The sequence below is a fragment of the Coregonus clupeaformis genome, unplaced genomic scaffold (genome assembly GCF_020615455.1).
Source record: "Coregonus clupeaformis isolate EN_2021a unplaced genomic scaffold, ASM2061545v1 scaf0588, whole genome shotgun sequence".
NCBI lineage: Eukaryota > Metazoa > Chordata > Actinopteri > Salmoniformes > Salmonidae > Coregonus > Coregonus clupeaformis.
The window spans coordinates 160,001-175,271 of record NW_025534043.1 but is presented as its reverse complement, the minus strand read 5'-3'; the positions used below and the strand labels follow the sequence as shown (position 1 = coordinate 175,271).

The 15,271-nt window shown below is 50.0% G+C and overlaps 2 protein-coding genes and 2 pseudogenes across 2 annotated transcripts; all 4 read left to right on the top strand.

Annotated features, from left to right (window-relative positions):
• The first annotated feature begins 430 nt into the window (after positions 1-430).
• Positions 431-5,387, top strand: LOC123485163 (histone H4-like). Its single transcript, XM_045216057.1, has 2 exons — positions 431-506; positions 5,080-5,387. The coding sequence occupies exons 1-2, from the start codon at positions 431-433 to the stop codon at positions 5,385-5,387; spliced, it is 384 nt and encodes a 127-aa protein (XP_045071992.1).
• Positions 5,388-6,085: 698 nt separating this feature from the next.
• Positions 6,086-6,511, top strand: LOC123485161 (annotated as a pseudogene).
• Positions 6,512-11,346: 4,835 nt separating this feature from the next.
• The window catches only part of LOC121560692, a 30,532-nt pseudogene continuing 26,607 nt past the window's right edge, over positions 11,347-15,271 (top strand).
• Positions 12,357-12,822, top strand: LOC121560690 (histone H2B). The gene has a single exon (XM_045216051.1). The coding sequence runs from the start codon at positions 12,397-12,399 to the stop codon at positions 12,769-12,771; it is 375 nt and encodes a 124-aa protein (XP_045071986.1). The 5' UTR covers positions 12,357-12,396; the 3' UTR covers positions 12,772-12,822.

The window sequence follows — 15,271 nt, the reverse complement described above, 5'->3', positions numbered from 1 at the left end:
CGAGGCGAGGGGGAGAGAGCAGAGGACGGCCCGGCGCGTGACGCAGAGGGGCCTACTGTTCCCCCCCCACCCCACTGTTCAGGGCGTGGAGGGCATTGTGTGTAATTATGTGAATAAAGAGCGGAGTCTCACTGACATTGTCAAAGAAAGACACGTATTCCATAAGGTACAGAACACTTCACGTTCTATGGCACCCCCTCACCATCCTGAGTGTAGCTCAACCCACCCAGAGTGCGTTGCTGAGCGCGCTCAGGAGAGGAAAAGGGAAGAGGTAGCAAGGCGCAGCCTTAGCTCACCTAATAAAGATCTCTTACTACAGACTCCTAGGAGCTCTGTAGTAAAAGGTCTCTCATAGCAGGCAGCTGTCTCTGTCCCAATGTGACATGAAAGGCGCAGCCGCTAGCCGGGAAGAACGCCTTGCTGCAGGCTAATGCCTCAGCCGGCGCAGTTCAGACCGTGCGGCGTTCACGGAGAGCGGGAATACCAGAGTTACAAGTGTAATCAAGGTATGGACGCCTCCGGTCTATCATGAACGTAGCAATACCCAGGGCTCTGAGCGCAGCCCACCACTCACTGAGTGTGTTGTTGAGCAGCCGCATGAGACCAGTAAAGAGGTGTTATGGCACCACCGTGTGGTACCAGTCAGAGATTACACCTTTCAGACTCAGATGAGTACTGTAATGGATGGGTCTCATGGCAAGCGGCAGTCTCAGTCAGACAATGACGTGATGACGCAATCGCTATCCGGGGAGAGCGCGCCGTCTCAGGTTAATGCCTCAGACAGCGCAGTTCAGAACCGTGCTGCGTTCACGGAGGGCCGGATTACTGGAGTTACGGGCGTAACTAACGTATCAAGGCCTCCGATTCACGAACCAGCTGATGTTTCCTCTCCCCCTTTCGAGGGGGCCCCCCTGGGCTATTCCACCAACTCAGTGCTGGGGAATAGCGGCGCAAGGGCCATAGAGGAATACAGGTCCTTCCTACTGGACGTAAAAGAGCTTCGTGCACGTCCGCTTTCTCTGCATTGCTGGCAGTGGCAACGAAGCTGTACCCTCTCACGCTGGCTAGAACAGACGTTAGAGAAGGGTTATGCCCTCCAATTCCATCGGACCCCCACCCCCGTTTCGGGAGTGGTGGAAACGGTGATGAAAACGCTCGGACAAAGTAGCCGCTCTGATATCAGAGATCACGGAACTTTTGGCGAAGGAGGCGGTCACAGTAGTTCCCCGAGAGCAAAGGAACAAAGGGCTCTATTCGCCCTATTTCCTAGTGCCCAAAAAGACGGGGAGTGAGGCCGATTTTGGATTTACGCATTCTCAACGAGAGCATAACCAAACGGCCCTTCCGAATGCTGACGACAAAACGTCTACTGGAATGTGTCCAGAAGGGAGACTTTTGTACAAGCATAGACCTAAAGGACGCGTACTTTCATGTGCCGATTCAATTTCGCCACAGAAAGTTTCTGCGGTTCGCCTTTCAAGGGGTGGCGTACGAGTTCACGAGGATGCCGTTTGGGTACGCCCTGGCACCTCGAACGTTTTCCAAATGTGTGGAGGCGGCATTGGAACCGCTGCGTCGTCAAGGGATAAGGATATTAGCCTACCCAGACGACCTGCTGGTTCTCGCCCCGTCAGCAGAGCTGGCGTTCACGCACACGACACAGACAGTGATTCATCTCACGCGTCTGGGGTTCGCTGTGAATTGGAAAAAGAGCGCACCCTGGCCCAGTCATCAGATTGTCTACCTGGGACTACAGCTAGACACTGTAATGATGAGGGCGCGAATTTCGGACCCTCGAAGGGCAGCATTGGTACTAGCCCTGAGGAAGTGTCGTCCGAATCACACAGTAACGGCGCTATCGATCATGTCACTTTTGGGTCTCATGTCGGCAGCCCACTCTGTGGTACCGCTGGGAGCTTCTGCACATGCGCAGAACACAGCGGTGGTTCGCCTAACTAAGACTAGACCCAGTGCGTCAACGTCATCGGTTGGTGGTGGTTCCTCTCTCGCTAAGAGCAGACCTGGACTATTGGAGGAACCCGTGCGTTCTCACGCACGGAGTCCCGATGGGCAAGGTGTCATCTCTACATTCCAGTGTATACAGATGCCTGTCTAACTGGATGGGGAGGGACATGTCAGTCTCAAGCGATAGGTGGTGCATGGCCTCAATCAGGTCGGCACATAAACCTCTTGGAGTTGGAAACGGTTCGACTGGTTTTGAACCACTTCGCGTCTACCCTTCGGGGTCGCGATGTGTTGGTTTGGTCAGACAACCGGACCACAGTAGCTCACATAAATCGCCAGGGAGGGGTCAGGTCTCCTGCCCTCCACAGGGCGGCAGAGGAATTGTGGCTGTGGGCTCACAAGCACCTTCGCTCGTTGAGAGCAGCGCACATTCGGGCTACTTGAACGTAGGGGGCAGATCTCATGTCAAGAGGGGGTCCTCGAGACGACGAGTGGTGTCTGCACCCAGACATTGTTCTCCAAATTTGGAAACAATTCGGGAGAGCCGAGGTGGATCTGTTCGCGTCACGTGTGAACGCGCAGTGTCCCCTATGGTTCTCCCTGAGACAACAGGACGAGCCGCCATTGGGAAGAGACGCGTTCGCGCACTGCCCGTGGCCGAAAGTTCTCCTGTATGCATTCCCTCCGCTGTCTTGCATTCTCCCACTGCTAGCCAGGGTGAGATCAGAGGAGCTAACAGTGATACTGATAGCGCCCGATCGCCCGGGGCTCCGTGGTTTGCAGAGATGAGTCAGATGTTGATTGTGCCACCTTGGACAATTCCACATCGACGAGACGCGTTGAGCCAGGCGGGAGGCGCGATAGGGCAGTGGCCCATAATCGGCCAACCACTGAAGGCTTGGTTCCTGAACGGGACAGGTTGAGGCGCCGTGGGGTTATCTGATGCAGTGATCAGAACCATACAGAGCGCTAGGGCCAGTTCCACTTCCAGGATGTACACAAGCAGATGGAATGTTTTCTCACAGTGGTGTAACACACAGGACGTAGACCCCATGAGCTGTCAGGTAGAGAGTGTGCTCTCATTCCTGCAGTTTATGTTTGATAAGCAGAAATCGCCCGCCACCATTCGAGTGTTTGCAGCGGCAATTTCAGCTGGTCATGAAGGGTTTAACGGGAAAAACCCTGTTCAGTCACCCATTAGTGAAACGTTTTTATTGGGAACGCGACGGCTTAGGCCAATGCCTAGAGCTACGCTGCCCCCGATGGGATTTGGCTTTGGTTCTCGAAGCGCTATGTAAGTCGCCGTTCGAGCCATTGAATCAAATACCCCTCAAAATGCTGTCTATCAAGACGGCGCTGTTGCTCGCCTTGACTACCGCTAAGCGAGTCAGTGATTTGAGTGCACTGTCGACGAGACCCGACTGCCTTGCCATTAATGGCGATTTGAGCAGAGCGGTGTTACGTCTAACCCGGCATTTGTGCCGAAGGTTATTAACAGTGCATATAGATCACAGACCGTGGAATTGTGGGCTTTTTATCCCCCTCCTCATGGGGAGAGGAGTGAGAAAAAAGCTTCATTGTCTGTGCCCAGTACGCGCTTTGGCGTGTTACGTTGAGCGCACAGCAGCGATTAGGTCATCGCCTCAGCTGTTTGTGTGTCACGGTGCGGCTGCATTGGGTAGACCACTTTCTAAACAGCGTTTGTCTCATTGGCTTTGTGAAGGCATTGAGACGGCGTACGAGGCGGCGGGGCAACAACCGCCTCAGGGTATTAAAGCGCATTCCACTCGTGGAGTAGCAGCTTCTACTGCCCTCTTCAGAGGTACAGAGGTAGTGGATATTTGTAGAGCGGCGTCTTGGTCGTCACCGTCTCCTTTTATTCGCTTCTATCTGTTGGATATGTCTTCTAACTCTTTGGCTCGGATCTGTACTCAGCGTGGCTGAGGGGAGATCTTGAGAAAGTAACAGAGAAAGAAAGCAGGATTGTGACCATGTTCATAAATCCGCTTTGTATTAGAAGGAACATATTAGGGCACGTTTTTTCCAACTCTTTAGCTCGGTCGGCATTCAGCAGAGCTGAAAGGCGATTTTGAGCTAGAAAGGAGAGGACAGAGCAGGACCTGGGACAGGTTCCAATCAGGTCCGCCTTGGTTAGGAAAGCGTGTTATGTCAGGAATAGGCTTTTCAACTTTCAAGCTCGATTGCACTCAGCATAGCTGAAGGAGAATCTTGAGCTAGAGGAAAGAGAAGCAGGACGATAGACAGGTCTCTATCAGGTCCGCTTTGGATGAAAGGCTATCTGTGGCATGTCTCTTGACTCAGGGTCAGTACATAGAGACATGTATTGAACTGACAGAATGTGAGGTCATCTATCTGATTCAGATAGTATGACCTTTATATTTTGTTCCTGCCTACTAATCTATGGATTCATAGAGTGAGTAAGGCGGTCTGTTGGACACTTAATGTAGAATGACTGATGTCATTCCATTAGTGGACGATAGTGTTATCACAGAATATTGAGGCACGGCTATCTGTTGGTACAGATTAGCACGGCGTCTATTCTGATGATCTGCCCACTAGCCATTGGCATTGCCATTTGAGCTAGATGGGGCGGGTCTATAACCAATGACGCGGTATATTGTGACGCCCAAGGGGTTTTTAGTCACAGTACGGCGGGAATTGGTTGCAGCCATGGCTGGGCTTGACATTTTTCATGTTTAATGGGAAGTGTTAGGCTCGGCAGGGAGTACATTTTGGAGCGTTTCGTCTCCGCCTTAAACCACTAGGAGCATAGCTCCCTATGGGGCGGAGCTCCACGATATAGAACGACTAGTTACCGGAGTGTAACTCCAGTTCTATGAGTGGAGCGGAGCCCCATAGGACTTAAGGCCCTACCGATCCTCTCTAGTCTCGCTGAAGATAATATCTCGGGAGGCAGATTGATGGAACGGGGTTCCTTATATAGGGACACCTGTACTCCTATTGGCTGTAGGTGTGTGCATAAATTTGCTTCAGGCTGTTCTGCCCTAGGGCAGAGGGTAAACCACTAGGAGCATAGCTCCCCTATGGGGCTCCGCTCCACTCATAGAACTGGAGTTACACTCCGGTAACTAGTCGTTCTCCGCGATAACATCCAGGGAATCACCAAACCCGCTATCCGCCGTCTGGCTCGCCGCGGCGGCGTGAAGCGTATTTCCGGTCTGATCTACGAGGAGACCCGCGGTGTCCTGAAGGTGTTCCTGGAGAACGTGATCCGTGACGCAGTCACCTACACCGAACACGCCAAGAGGAAGACCGTTACCGCCATGGACGTGGTTTACGCTCTGAAACGTCAGGGACGCACCCTGTACGGTTTCGGGCGGTTAAACGCACTCTCTTCGGAACCTCAACACCCCGACTTTCGAACCCAAAGGCTCTTTTAAAGAGCCACCCACATCCGCTTCAAGAGGGCCCATTCCATATAGTGTTTTTTTTCTTCAGTATGCTATTTAGTTGGAAAGTATGAGCCACTTCGAGTGGACAGGGAGTATTAATTAGAGGATTCTAATGTCCCTTCCAGTTTTAGCGCACAGAGGGAGGCCTATATCTGACAGTGGCAAAGTGTAGTGACGTTGTTATTTTGGGTCAAGCAATAGTGGAATTTGGACAACATAAAGCCACCACGAAAGTCGGTAGACGTGGCTCGAAAAGAGGGGGACAGCACACACACACACACACACACACACACACACACAGTCCAAAATGCGAGCCCTATGTCTGACGGTGCCAAAGTGGGCAATTCTATCACCAGCATTATTTGGCACAACAATCGTGCCATTTGGACAACTATCAAAGGCCCCCTTTTGAAACACACAATCCCCCATCGGTCACAGAGCATAGGCTATAGAGAGGAGGGAGGGGTGAGGATCATGTGCGCGCCCTCAATTGTCTTTGTTCGGGAAGCTAGCCTCTGAGCGGAAGGCTCTTTTGAGCACTAGAGCTCCACTGGGCAAATAGCAGGGCGCCTACGAGCAAGCAGGGGAGTGTCCACTGCCGCTGACTTTGCTTAGCTTCCTCTTCATTAGACGGGTAAGTGCCCTTCACCCCCTCATTCGTTTCTGAGAAGCATCGAGACGTCATCATGCCCGAGCCAGCAAAGTCAGCGCCCAAGAAGGGCTCCAAGAAAGCCGTCCACCAAGACCGCAGGGAAGGGCGGCAAGAAGCGCAGAAAGTCCAGGAAGGAGAGTTACGCCATCTACGTGTACAAGGTCCTGAAGCAGGTCCACCCCGACACCGGCATCTCCTCCAAGGCCATGGGAATCATGAACTCGTTCGTGAACGACATCTTCGAGCGTATCGCCGGAGAGTCCTCTCGCCTGGCCCACTACAACAAGCGTTCTACCATCACCTCAGGGAGATCCAGACCGCCGTGCGCCTGCTGCTCCCCGGTGAACTTGCCAAACACGCCGTGTCCGAGGGCACCAAGGCCGTAACCAAGTACACCAGCTCCAAGTAAACAGCGCATTTGGACTGCTCTACTAACCCAAAGGCTCTTTTAAGAGCCACCCACTCTGTCAGTAAAAAGAGCAATTCCATCGCCATCGAATGAATGCGCAGGTAGGCTGCGTTACATTGTAGGACCGCGGTTACATTGTATCAATGTTTAACGGGCGGCGCGCGCCGGCTCGGAGAGCGGCTACATTGTATCATTTCCCCCCGCCCGTTCCAGCGTAGGGGTTTAGCGCGCCTTTTTTGTTGTCTTTGCACGCTGAATAGTAAGCCATGTTTGTCGGCCTCCATTCCAGGTGAAGGCAATGTAAAATGGCACCCTTTGACAAAGGGTGTAAATAAAAAAAAAAGCAGTCTGTTGGGTTTGATTGGAAAGAAATGCCTTTTGTCGTTTATTGAGCGGATAGTCATTTTGAGTCGACTTCCTGAATCGGTTGGACACGGACGGAGTGAATGGACGCTCCATCATTGGACTATACACTAATGATGTGAATGAGAACGATAATGGCAAGAATAAAAAGGGGGTGAATAATCCTGTCTAGGAAGAATAGGAGTAGGCCTATATATATATATATATATGAACGTAGCCCTTTTTGCCAACGGGTCATTTCCGGTCCAGGTCGCATCATACATATATAGTCCCCTGTAGCTCAGTTGGTAGAGCACTGCGCTTGCAACGCCAGGGTTGCGGGTTCGTTTCCCAAGGGGGGCCAGTATGAAAATGTAGGCACACACTTAACTGTAAGTGGCTCTGGATAAGAGCGTCTGCTACATGACTCAAAATGTCCATTTAAAGTTTAGTACATTTGAGTCACATAGTGTATTTTCCTTCCTACTACCCTCATGAGGCAACAGGATAAATATAATAATAATATAATATGCCATTTAGCAGATGCTTTTATCCAAAGCGACTTACAGTCATGCGTGCATACATTTTTGTGTATGGGTGGTCCCGGGGATCGAACCCACTACCTTGGCGTTACAAGCGCCGTGCTCTACCAGCTAAGGCAGTTGCTTCCACGTAAGAGAGATAGAGAGTGAGTGAGTGACTGAGAGAGAGAGAGAGAGAGAGAGACAGACAGAGAGAGACAGAGACAGAGAGAGACAGAGTGAGTGAGAGAGAGAGACTCTGAGACTGAGAGAGAGAAACTATACAACATGGAAAATAAAAGAGGCCGCAATCAGCCTTCTGACCCACATGCACCTGCTGGGATTCTTCAATGTGTGTGTGTGTGTATATATATATATACAACCATATATACAACCGTCTGGCATCATCCACTTCCTTTGGACTATAGTAGCACAGTAAAATGCTTTACAAAGGAGGGGGAAAAGAAACGAGTGATAATATAGGCCGAATAGTTACAAGAATTGTGTTCAGATGAATAATTGACACTATTAGTTGTGTGTCATTAGTTGCCTTGAATGCAGTCCATAAGAAACATTGCATGCCAACTTACTTTGAAAGTCCCATGTTGCAGTGCTGCTGAGAGACTCATGCAGAGGCCCAAACTTTACAGTGGAGCACGGAGGCCATCTTGTGGTTAAATTTGAGTACTGCACAACATGGTTATTTGCTCTTTAGGCCAGCGTTTCCCAAACGCGGTCCTGGGGTCCCCAAAGGGGTGCGTTTAGCAAATTGCGCCGATCCGTTGTTTTTTTATCTATAATAGTCAAACTCCACCAAAACATTTGCTACCATCAGGAAGTACAAAGGCAGAATCGGCGCATGCGTTGCTGTATTCAGCACCGTTGTATGGACAGCGCTTGTGCTGCATCTCCACTCACGACACGGGTAATAGGGGAGGTCCGCGGTGCTGAAATGGACAGGGCCTCTGCCCAGTTGCCAAGGGGTATTTCCCGTTTGGGGGACTTTTGACACGCTATAGGCACAGTTGAGTACACCCCTCATCCAATAGACCCCAGCAACTTCCTTTTGGATCCACGTTTACGGTATAGGGGATGCATTTGGGACATACCTTACGTCTCTGACCTTGTCAATATCAGCATTTCGCTCTACTTACCGTGAAGTGACATCATAATAGTAGTACATTACAGTATACGTTTGCGTAAAATAGTACCATTTAAAGGGAGCATGTCAGGGTCAATTACTGACAAATGAGAACACACTAATCCTCAGGGGTCATTTAGGGGCAAAACGCACCACTTTGTGAAGGTTTTGTTTTGATTGAAGAGCAAGAAAAATATTCATTGGTTCGACTTCTTTCCCCCCTTCTAAATGCGTTTGCCTAAGGCCAGGCAGTATGCACATATCTAAATGTTATTAAAAAAATCAGTATTTTTTTGCCACTCAGAACACAGACATTTACCTTAAGGGGAGTTACCCTCATTTTAGACTTCCCAAGCATACATTTTCAAGACAGCGTTCCTAATCTGCAGTAGGCAAAGCAGTTGAAAATCGGTAGGTTAACACCAAACCGTGAGGTGATTATGAATTCAGAGCAGTCGGATTAAGTCATAGTCAAATACATTTGAACAAATGAACAACAATATCACACGGAAAGTGATGTGAGCATTGCATTGTGGAAAGCAATGACTTTACAAGAACACGTATTGCAACGCGAGGCATGTATTTCTAGATGAAACACTGATTCAGTATGATGAACAAGTACATGTATGATTTGGTGTGCTCTACTTGAACATGCGCTTAGAGTTTTGAAACCACTGCCTATATGATGAGCTGTCGTTGTTTGTTTTATTACCACGTACTTATGGAAATTGCACCGGTTGAGAGATGATGGCTCTCTTGGCCTACGGTGAAGGGTACTTCGATCCAGCAGGTGGTGCTAAGATCCCTCCCTATATGACTTGAATGATGAGTTGATTTATTCCTTATAGCTCCTAATGATTTTAAGGCCAGTGTTGGCAAACATGACTTGTGCTCCAGCAGGTGGCCATGAAATCCCCCCCTATATGACTTGGACTGACCAGGTAGTTGATGGACTCCTTATAGCTCTTAATGATCTCAAGCAGAGTGTTGGCCACATGACCTCTGGTCCAGCAGGTGGCGGTGAATATAGTCCCGATAGGAGTTGACTCATTTCTTTGAGGTCCTAAATGAAGCATAGGGCGTCAACAGTGCATCTCGGCCTAACTCCTGTTCCGGGCCCATTTCTTCACTCGATGCTTCCGGTGTTCTTCATCTCCTCTTCAATAGTCCTTCTCCACGTCTTCCTTCCCGTCTTGCCCTGTGCGTTCCACTGAAGTGTCTGTGTTTTTATGTCGTTAGAGTTTTGCTCACTGCGTGTCCCCCCTTCCATTTCCACTTCCTGTCCCAGTTGGGTAGCTATCCATTATACTGTAGCCTACTTACTACCAATGTCACTGTAGTCAAAGGTGATTTTCGATTATTATGTATGAGTATTATTATATATTGTTATATTATGATGTTCAAGCCTATAGGGTGTGGTAACAGGCCCTCTGTGATTTGTTGTTGTACTGTACACGTCAAGTATCTGCACTCTAGCCTAATTAGCCTAACCTGCTAGGGAAAAGTCACTTCCGGTCGTAGCTGTATCCCACCTAGTCAAAACCTTGTTAGTCCTTATCCTAAAAGGCACCCTCTGTTCCTCGATATACTCCACCGAGGGCCGGCAGCCAGTAAGTACAGGTAAGAGACAATTATGGCAACAATAAGTTGTCCTATGAAAGCTAGTCACATCTGAGATGTTCAACTGCACTGAATGATAACGTGGCAGTCTGTGCTCTTGGGCCCTTATGGCATCAGTGCACCCCCCCCCCCCTCCAATTTGTCCCTTTTGAAATGAACAGTTGAGATGGGCCCTCTTTCTGTGGCCGTTCTGTGACGACACATCTGAGGCTATCCTGCGGCAATACAAATGATCAACATCATAACAATTATCCCATTATAAGAAGCTTTATTATTGGTTTGCTAAGAAAGGTACCATACAATATTGGCACATCACTATCACCTCTGTATGCGTAGGAAATCAATCCCTTCATTGTGTGTGTGTGTGTGTGTGTGTGTGTGTGTTTGTATGTGGGGGGTGGGTGGGTGTGTATGTGGTGGGGGGTAAAGGTACGCCACTCTCGGCCTCACAGTTTATGCATAGGGTCGTCTTTATGCAACAAAATAGAAGACATTCCCAAATGTGCTTACATCATTGCGTAATGTCAGGGAGTCACACAAACAGTGTGTGCTGTTTGGCTGCAACACACATTAGGCATAAGGATGATGACAACTATTTTCTAAATGCTCCAGCTTGCAGAGGGATCACCACCCCTCCCATCCGCACCCCAGGTCCTCTTGGCCCCCTTACTGTCAGGCCGAGTGGTGTCTAGGGAAGAAAGAAGCAGAGTGATGTTTATTAATGACAGTCAATACAACACGTCCTTCCATAGCTAAACAGAGTCATCCTACTAGTTCAGTGTTTCCCAACTCCAGCGGTAGAGTAGCCTACCCCCAACAAGACCCATTTTTCTTGGAGCCCTGGACAGCCACAGCTGATTGAACAACCGGTCACCTAATTACCAAGTCCTCAATGAGAAGAATCAGATGCAACAACCACAACAACAACAACAACAACAACCACAACAACAATATGAGGACAGGGACACAGTGTACTAGCTGATCTCCCAGTTGTCACAGTTTGGCCTTGTGTTCCACATGGCCTATATCAGTATTTGAGTATGTTTCCCGCGCACGTTAGTTGCTTTCACGTCATCTTTGAAATCGCTCCTCCCTAGTCCCCTAGAACGAGCGCCCTCCCCTTTGTAACACCTCCGAACATATAACAGAGGCGCGCTTTCTGTGCCGCTGGCCTCAATCAGGTCGACCAAACGCAGATAATAGCGCACCGCCCACCGGCGCTTAAGTCATTCATTCACTTGAACTCAACTAGCGAACACACCATGTCTGGAAGAGGCAAAGGCGGTAAGGGACTCGGAAAAGGAGGCGCCAAGCGTCACCGCAAAGTTCTCCGCGATAACATCCAGGGAATCACCAAACCCGCTATCCGCCGTCTGGCTGCGCCGCGGCGTGAAGCGTATTTCCGGTCTGATCTACGAGGAGACCCGCGGTGTCCTGAAGGTGTTCCTGGAGAACGTGATCCGTGACGCAGTCACCTACACCGAAAGCACGCCAAGAGGAAGACCGTTACCGCCATGGACGTGGTCTCACGCTCTGAAACGTCAGGGACGCACCCTGTACTGGTTTCGCGGTTAAACGCACTCTCTTCGAACCTCAACACCCCGACTCGAACCCAAAGGCTCTTTAAGAGCCACCCACATCCGCCTAAAAGGGCCTATTCCATATAGTGTTTTTTTTTTTCTTCAGTATGCTATTTAGTAGGAAAGTATGAGCCACTTCGAGTGGACAGGGAGTATTAATTAGAGGATTCTAATGTCCCTTCCAGTTTTAGCGCACAGAGGGAGGCCTATATCTGACAGTGGCAAAGTGTAGTGACGTTGTTATTTTGGGTCAAGCAATAGTGGAATTTGGACAACATAAAGCCACCACGAGTCGGTAGACGTGGCTCGAAAGAGGGGGACAGTGCGCACACACACACACACAGTCCAAAATGCGAGCCCTATGTCTGACGGTGCCAAAGTGGGCAATTCTATCACCAGCATTATTTGGCACAACAATCGTGCCATTTGGACAACTATCAAAGGCCCCCTTTTGAAACACACAATCCCCCATCGGTCACAGAGCATAGGCTATAGAGAGGAGGGAGGGGGTGAGGACCCGCGCGCGCCCCCTCAATTGTCTTTGTTCGGGAAGCTAGCCTCTGAGCGGAAGGCTCTTTTGAGCACTAGAGCTCCACTAGGCAAATAGCAGGGGCGCCTACGAGCAAGCAGGGGAGTGTCCACTGCCGCTGACTTTGCTTAGCTTCCTCTTCATAAGACGGGTAAGCGCCCTTCACGCGCTCATTCGTTTCTGAGAAGCAACGAGACATCATCATGCCCGAGCCAGCAAAGTCAGCGCCCAAGAAGGGCTCCAAGAAAGCCGTCACCAAGACCGCAGGGAAGGGCGGCAAGAAGCGCAGAAAGTCCAGGAAGGAGAGTTACGCCATCTACGTGTACAAGGTCCTGAAGCAGGTCCACCCCGACACCGGCATCTCCTCCAAGGCCATGGGAATCATGAACTCGTTCGTGAACGACATCTTCGAGCGTATCGCCGGAGAGTCCTCTCGCCTGGCCCACTACAACAAGCGTTCTACCATCACCTCCAGGGAGATCCAGACCGCCGTGCGCCTGCTACTCCCCGGTGAACTTGCCAAACACGCCGTGTCCGAGGGCACCAAGGCCGTAACCAAGTACACCAGCTCCAAGTAAACAGCGCATTTGGACTGCTCTACTAACCCAAAGGCTCTTTTAAGAGCCACCCACTCTGTCAGTAAAAAGAGCAATTCCATCGCCACCGAATGAATGCGTAGGTAGGCTGCGTTACATTGTAGGACCGTGGTTACATTGTATCAATGTTTAACGGGCGGCGCGCGCCGGCTCGGAGAGCGGCTACATTGTATCATTTCCCCCGCCCGTTCCAGCGTAGGGGTTTAGCACGCCTTTTTTGTTGTCTTTGCACGCTGAATAGTAAGCCATGTTTGTCGGCCTCCATTCCAGGTGAAGGCAATGTAAAATGGCACCATTGACAAAGGGTGTAAATAAAAAAGCAGTCTGTTGAGTTTGATTGGAAAGAAATGCCTTTTGTCGTTTATAGAGCGGATAGTCATTTTGAGTCGACTTCCTGAATCGGTAGGACACGGACGGAGTGAATGGACGCTCCATCATTGGACTATACCCTAATGATGTGAATGAGAAACGATAATGGCAAGAATAAAAAGGGGGTGAATAATCCCGCCTAGGAAGAATAGGAGTAGGCCTATATATATATATGAACGTAGCCCTTTTGCCAATGGGTCATTTCCGGTCCAGGTCGCATCATACATATATAGTCCCCTGTAGCTCAGTTGGTAGAGCACTGCGCTTGCAACGCCAGGGTTGCGGGTTCGTTTCCCACGGGGGGCCAGTATGAAAATGTAGGCACTCACTTAACTATAAGTGGCTCTGGATAAGAGCGTCTGCTACATGACTTAAAATGTCCATGTAAAGTGTAGTACATTTGAGTCACGTAACGTATTTTCCTTCCTACTACACTCACCAGGCAACAGGATAAAAGGCAGTGGCTTCCACGTGACAAAGTGGGGAGCGAACGGCCCAGCGAGCAGACTTGTCTCCGTTCAGAATAAAGTCATGTGGCCCGCGGAAGGGGGCCACATAAAGTCATGTGGCTCGCTGTCTCTCTCACTCATTCACTCACTCAGTCTCTCTCTCTCTCTCTCTCTCACTCACTCTCTCAGTCTCTCTCTCTCACTCACTCACTCAGTCTCTCTCTCAGTCTCTCTCTCTCACTCACTCACTCAGTCTCTCTCTGTCTCTCTCTCTCACTCACTCACTCAGTCTCTCTCTCAGTCACTCTCTCCCTCTCTCTCACTCACTCACACACACTCTCTATCTCTCTCTCTCTCACTCACTCACTCACTCACAGAGAGAGTGAGTGAGAGAGAGAGACTGAGTGAGTGACAGAGAGAGAGACTGAGTGAGTGAGTGAGAGACAGACAGAGAGAGAGAGACTGAGTGAGTGAGTGAGTGTGAGTGAGTGAGTGAGTGAGAGAAAGAGAGTGAGTGAGTGAGTGAGAGAGAGAGACAGAGAGAGAGAGACTGAGTGAGTTTGAGTGAGTGAGTGAGAGAGTGAGTGAGTGATTGTGAGAGAGAGAGAGAGAGACAGAGAGAGAGAGAGAGAGAGTGTGAGAGAGAGAGAGGCTGAGAGAGACTGAGAAAGTGAGACTGAGTGAGTGAGTGAGAGAGAGACTGAGTGAGTGACTGAGACGCTCTCTGTAAATGAGTGAGTGAGTGAGTGAGAGAGAGAGAGAGTGTGAGTGAATGAGTGAGTGAGTGAGTTAGTGAGAGAGAGAGAGAGAGACTGAGTGAGTGACTGAGACAGAGAGAGAGACTGAGTGAGTGAGAGAGAGACAGAGAGAGAGAGACTGTGAGTGAGTGAGAGAGAGAGAGAGAGAGAGAGAGAGAGAGAGAGAGAGAGAGAGAGAGAGAGAGAGAGAGAGAAAGTGTGTGAGTGAGAGAGAGAGAGTGAGTGAGGGAGAGATACTGAGAGAGAGAGAGAGACTGAGTGAGTGAGTGAGTGAGTGAGTGAGAGAGAGACTGAATGAGTGACTGAGAGAGAGAGACTGAGTGAGTGAGTGAGTGAGTGAGAGAGAGAGAGAGAGAGTGTGAGTGACAGAGAGAGAGATAGAGAGACTGAGTGAGTGAGAGAGAGAGAGAGAGAGAGTGAGAGAGAGAGAGAGAGAGAGAGAGAGACTGAGTGAGTGAGAGTGAGTGAGTGAGAGAGAGAGAGACTGAGTGAGTGACTGAGAGAGAGAGACAGAGAGAGAGAGACTGAGAGAGAGAGTGAGAGAGAGAGAAAGTGCGTGAGTGAGTGAGAGAGAGAGAGTGAGTGAAAGAGAGAGAGAGAGAGACTGAGAGAGAGAGAGACTGAGTGAGTGAGACTGAGTGAGTGAGTGAGTGAGTGAGAGAGACTGAGTGAGTGACTGAGAGAGAGAGTGAGGGAGTGAGTGAGTGAGAGAGAGAGAGACTCCCTCTATCTAGGCCTATATCAACGCGCCATAACCCATGGGGCGCCAGCCTCCATAGCGCCAGCCAGACACCAAGACCCACAGACACAAAGACCGAGGCGAGTCACGCTGCGGAGTCAAGCAGGTGAACAATATATTAGTAGAGACAGCCAACCTACCTACCTACCAGAAGACAACACACAATC

Coding starts and splice junctions, on each gene's coding strand:
- LOC123485163 (XM_045216057.1), top strand. CDS start 431: ATGCCTCAGCCGGCGCAGTTCAGACCGTGCGGCGTTCACGGAGAGCGG. Junction 507..5,079: donor GAGTTACAAGTGTAATCAAG/GTATGGACGCCT, acceptor TCCGGTAACTAG/TCGTTCTCCGCGATAACATC.
- LOC121560690 (XM_045216051.1), top strand. CDS start 12,397: ATGCCCGAGCCAGCAAAGTCAGCGCCCAAGAAGGGCTCCAAGAAAGCC.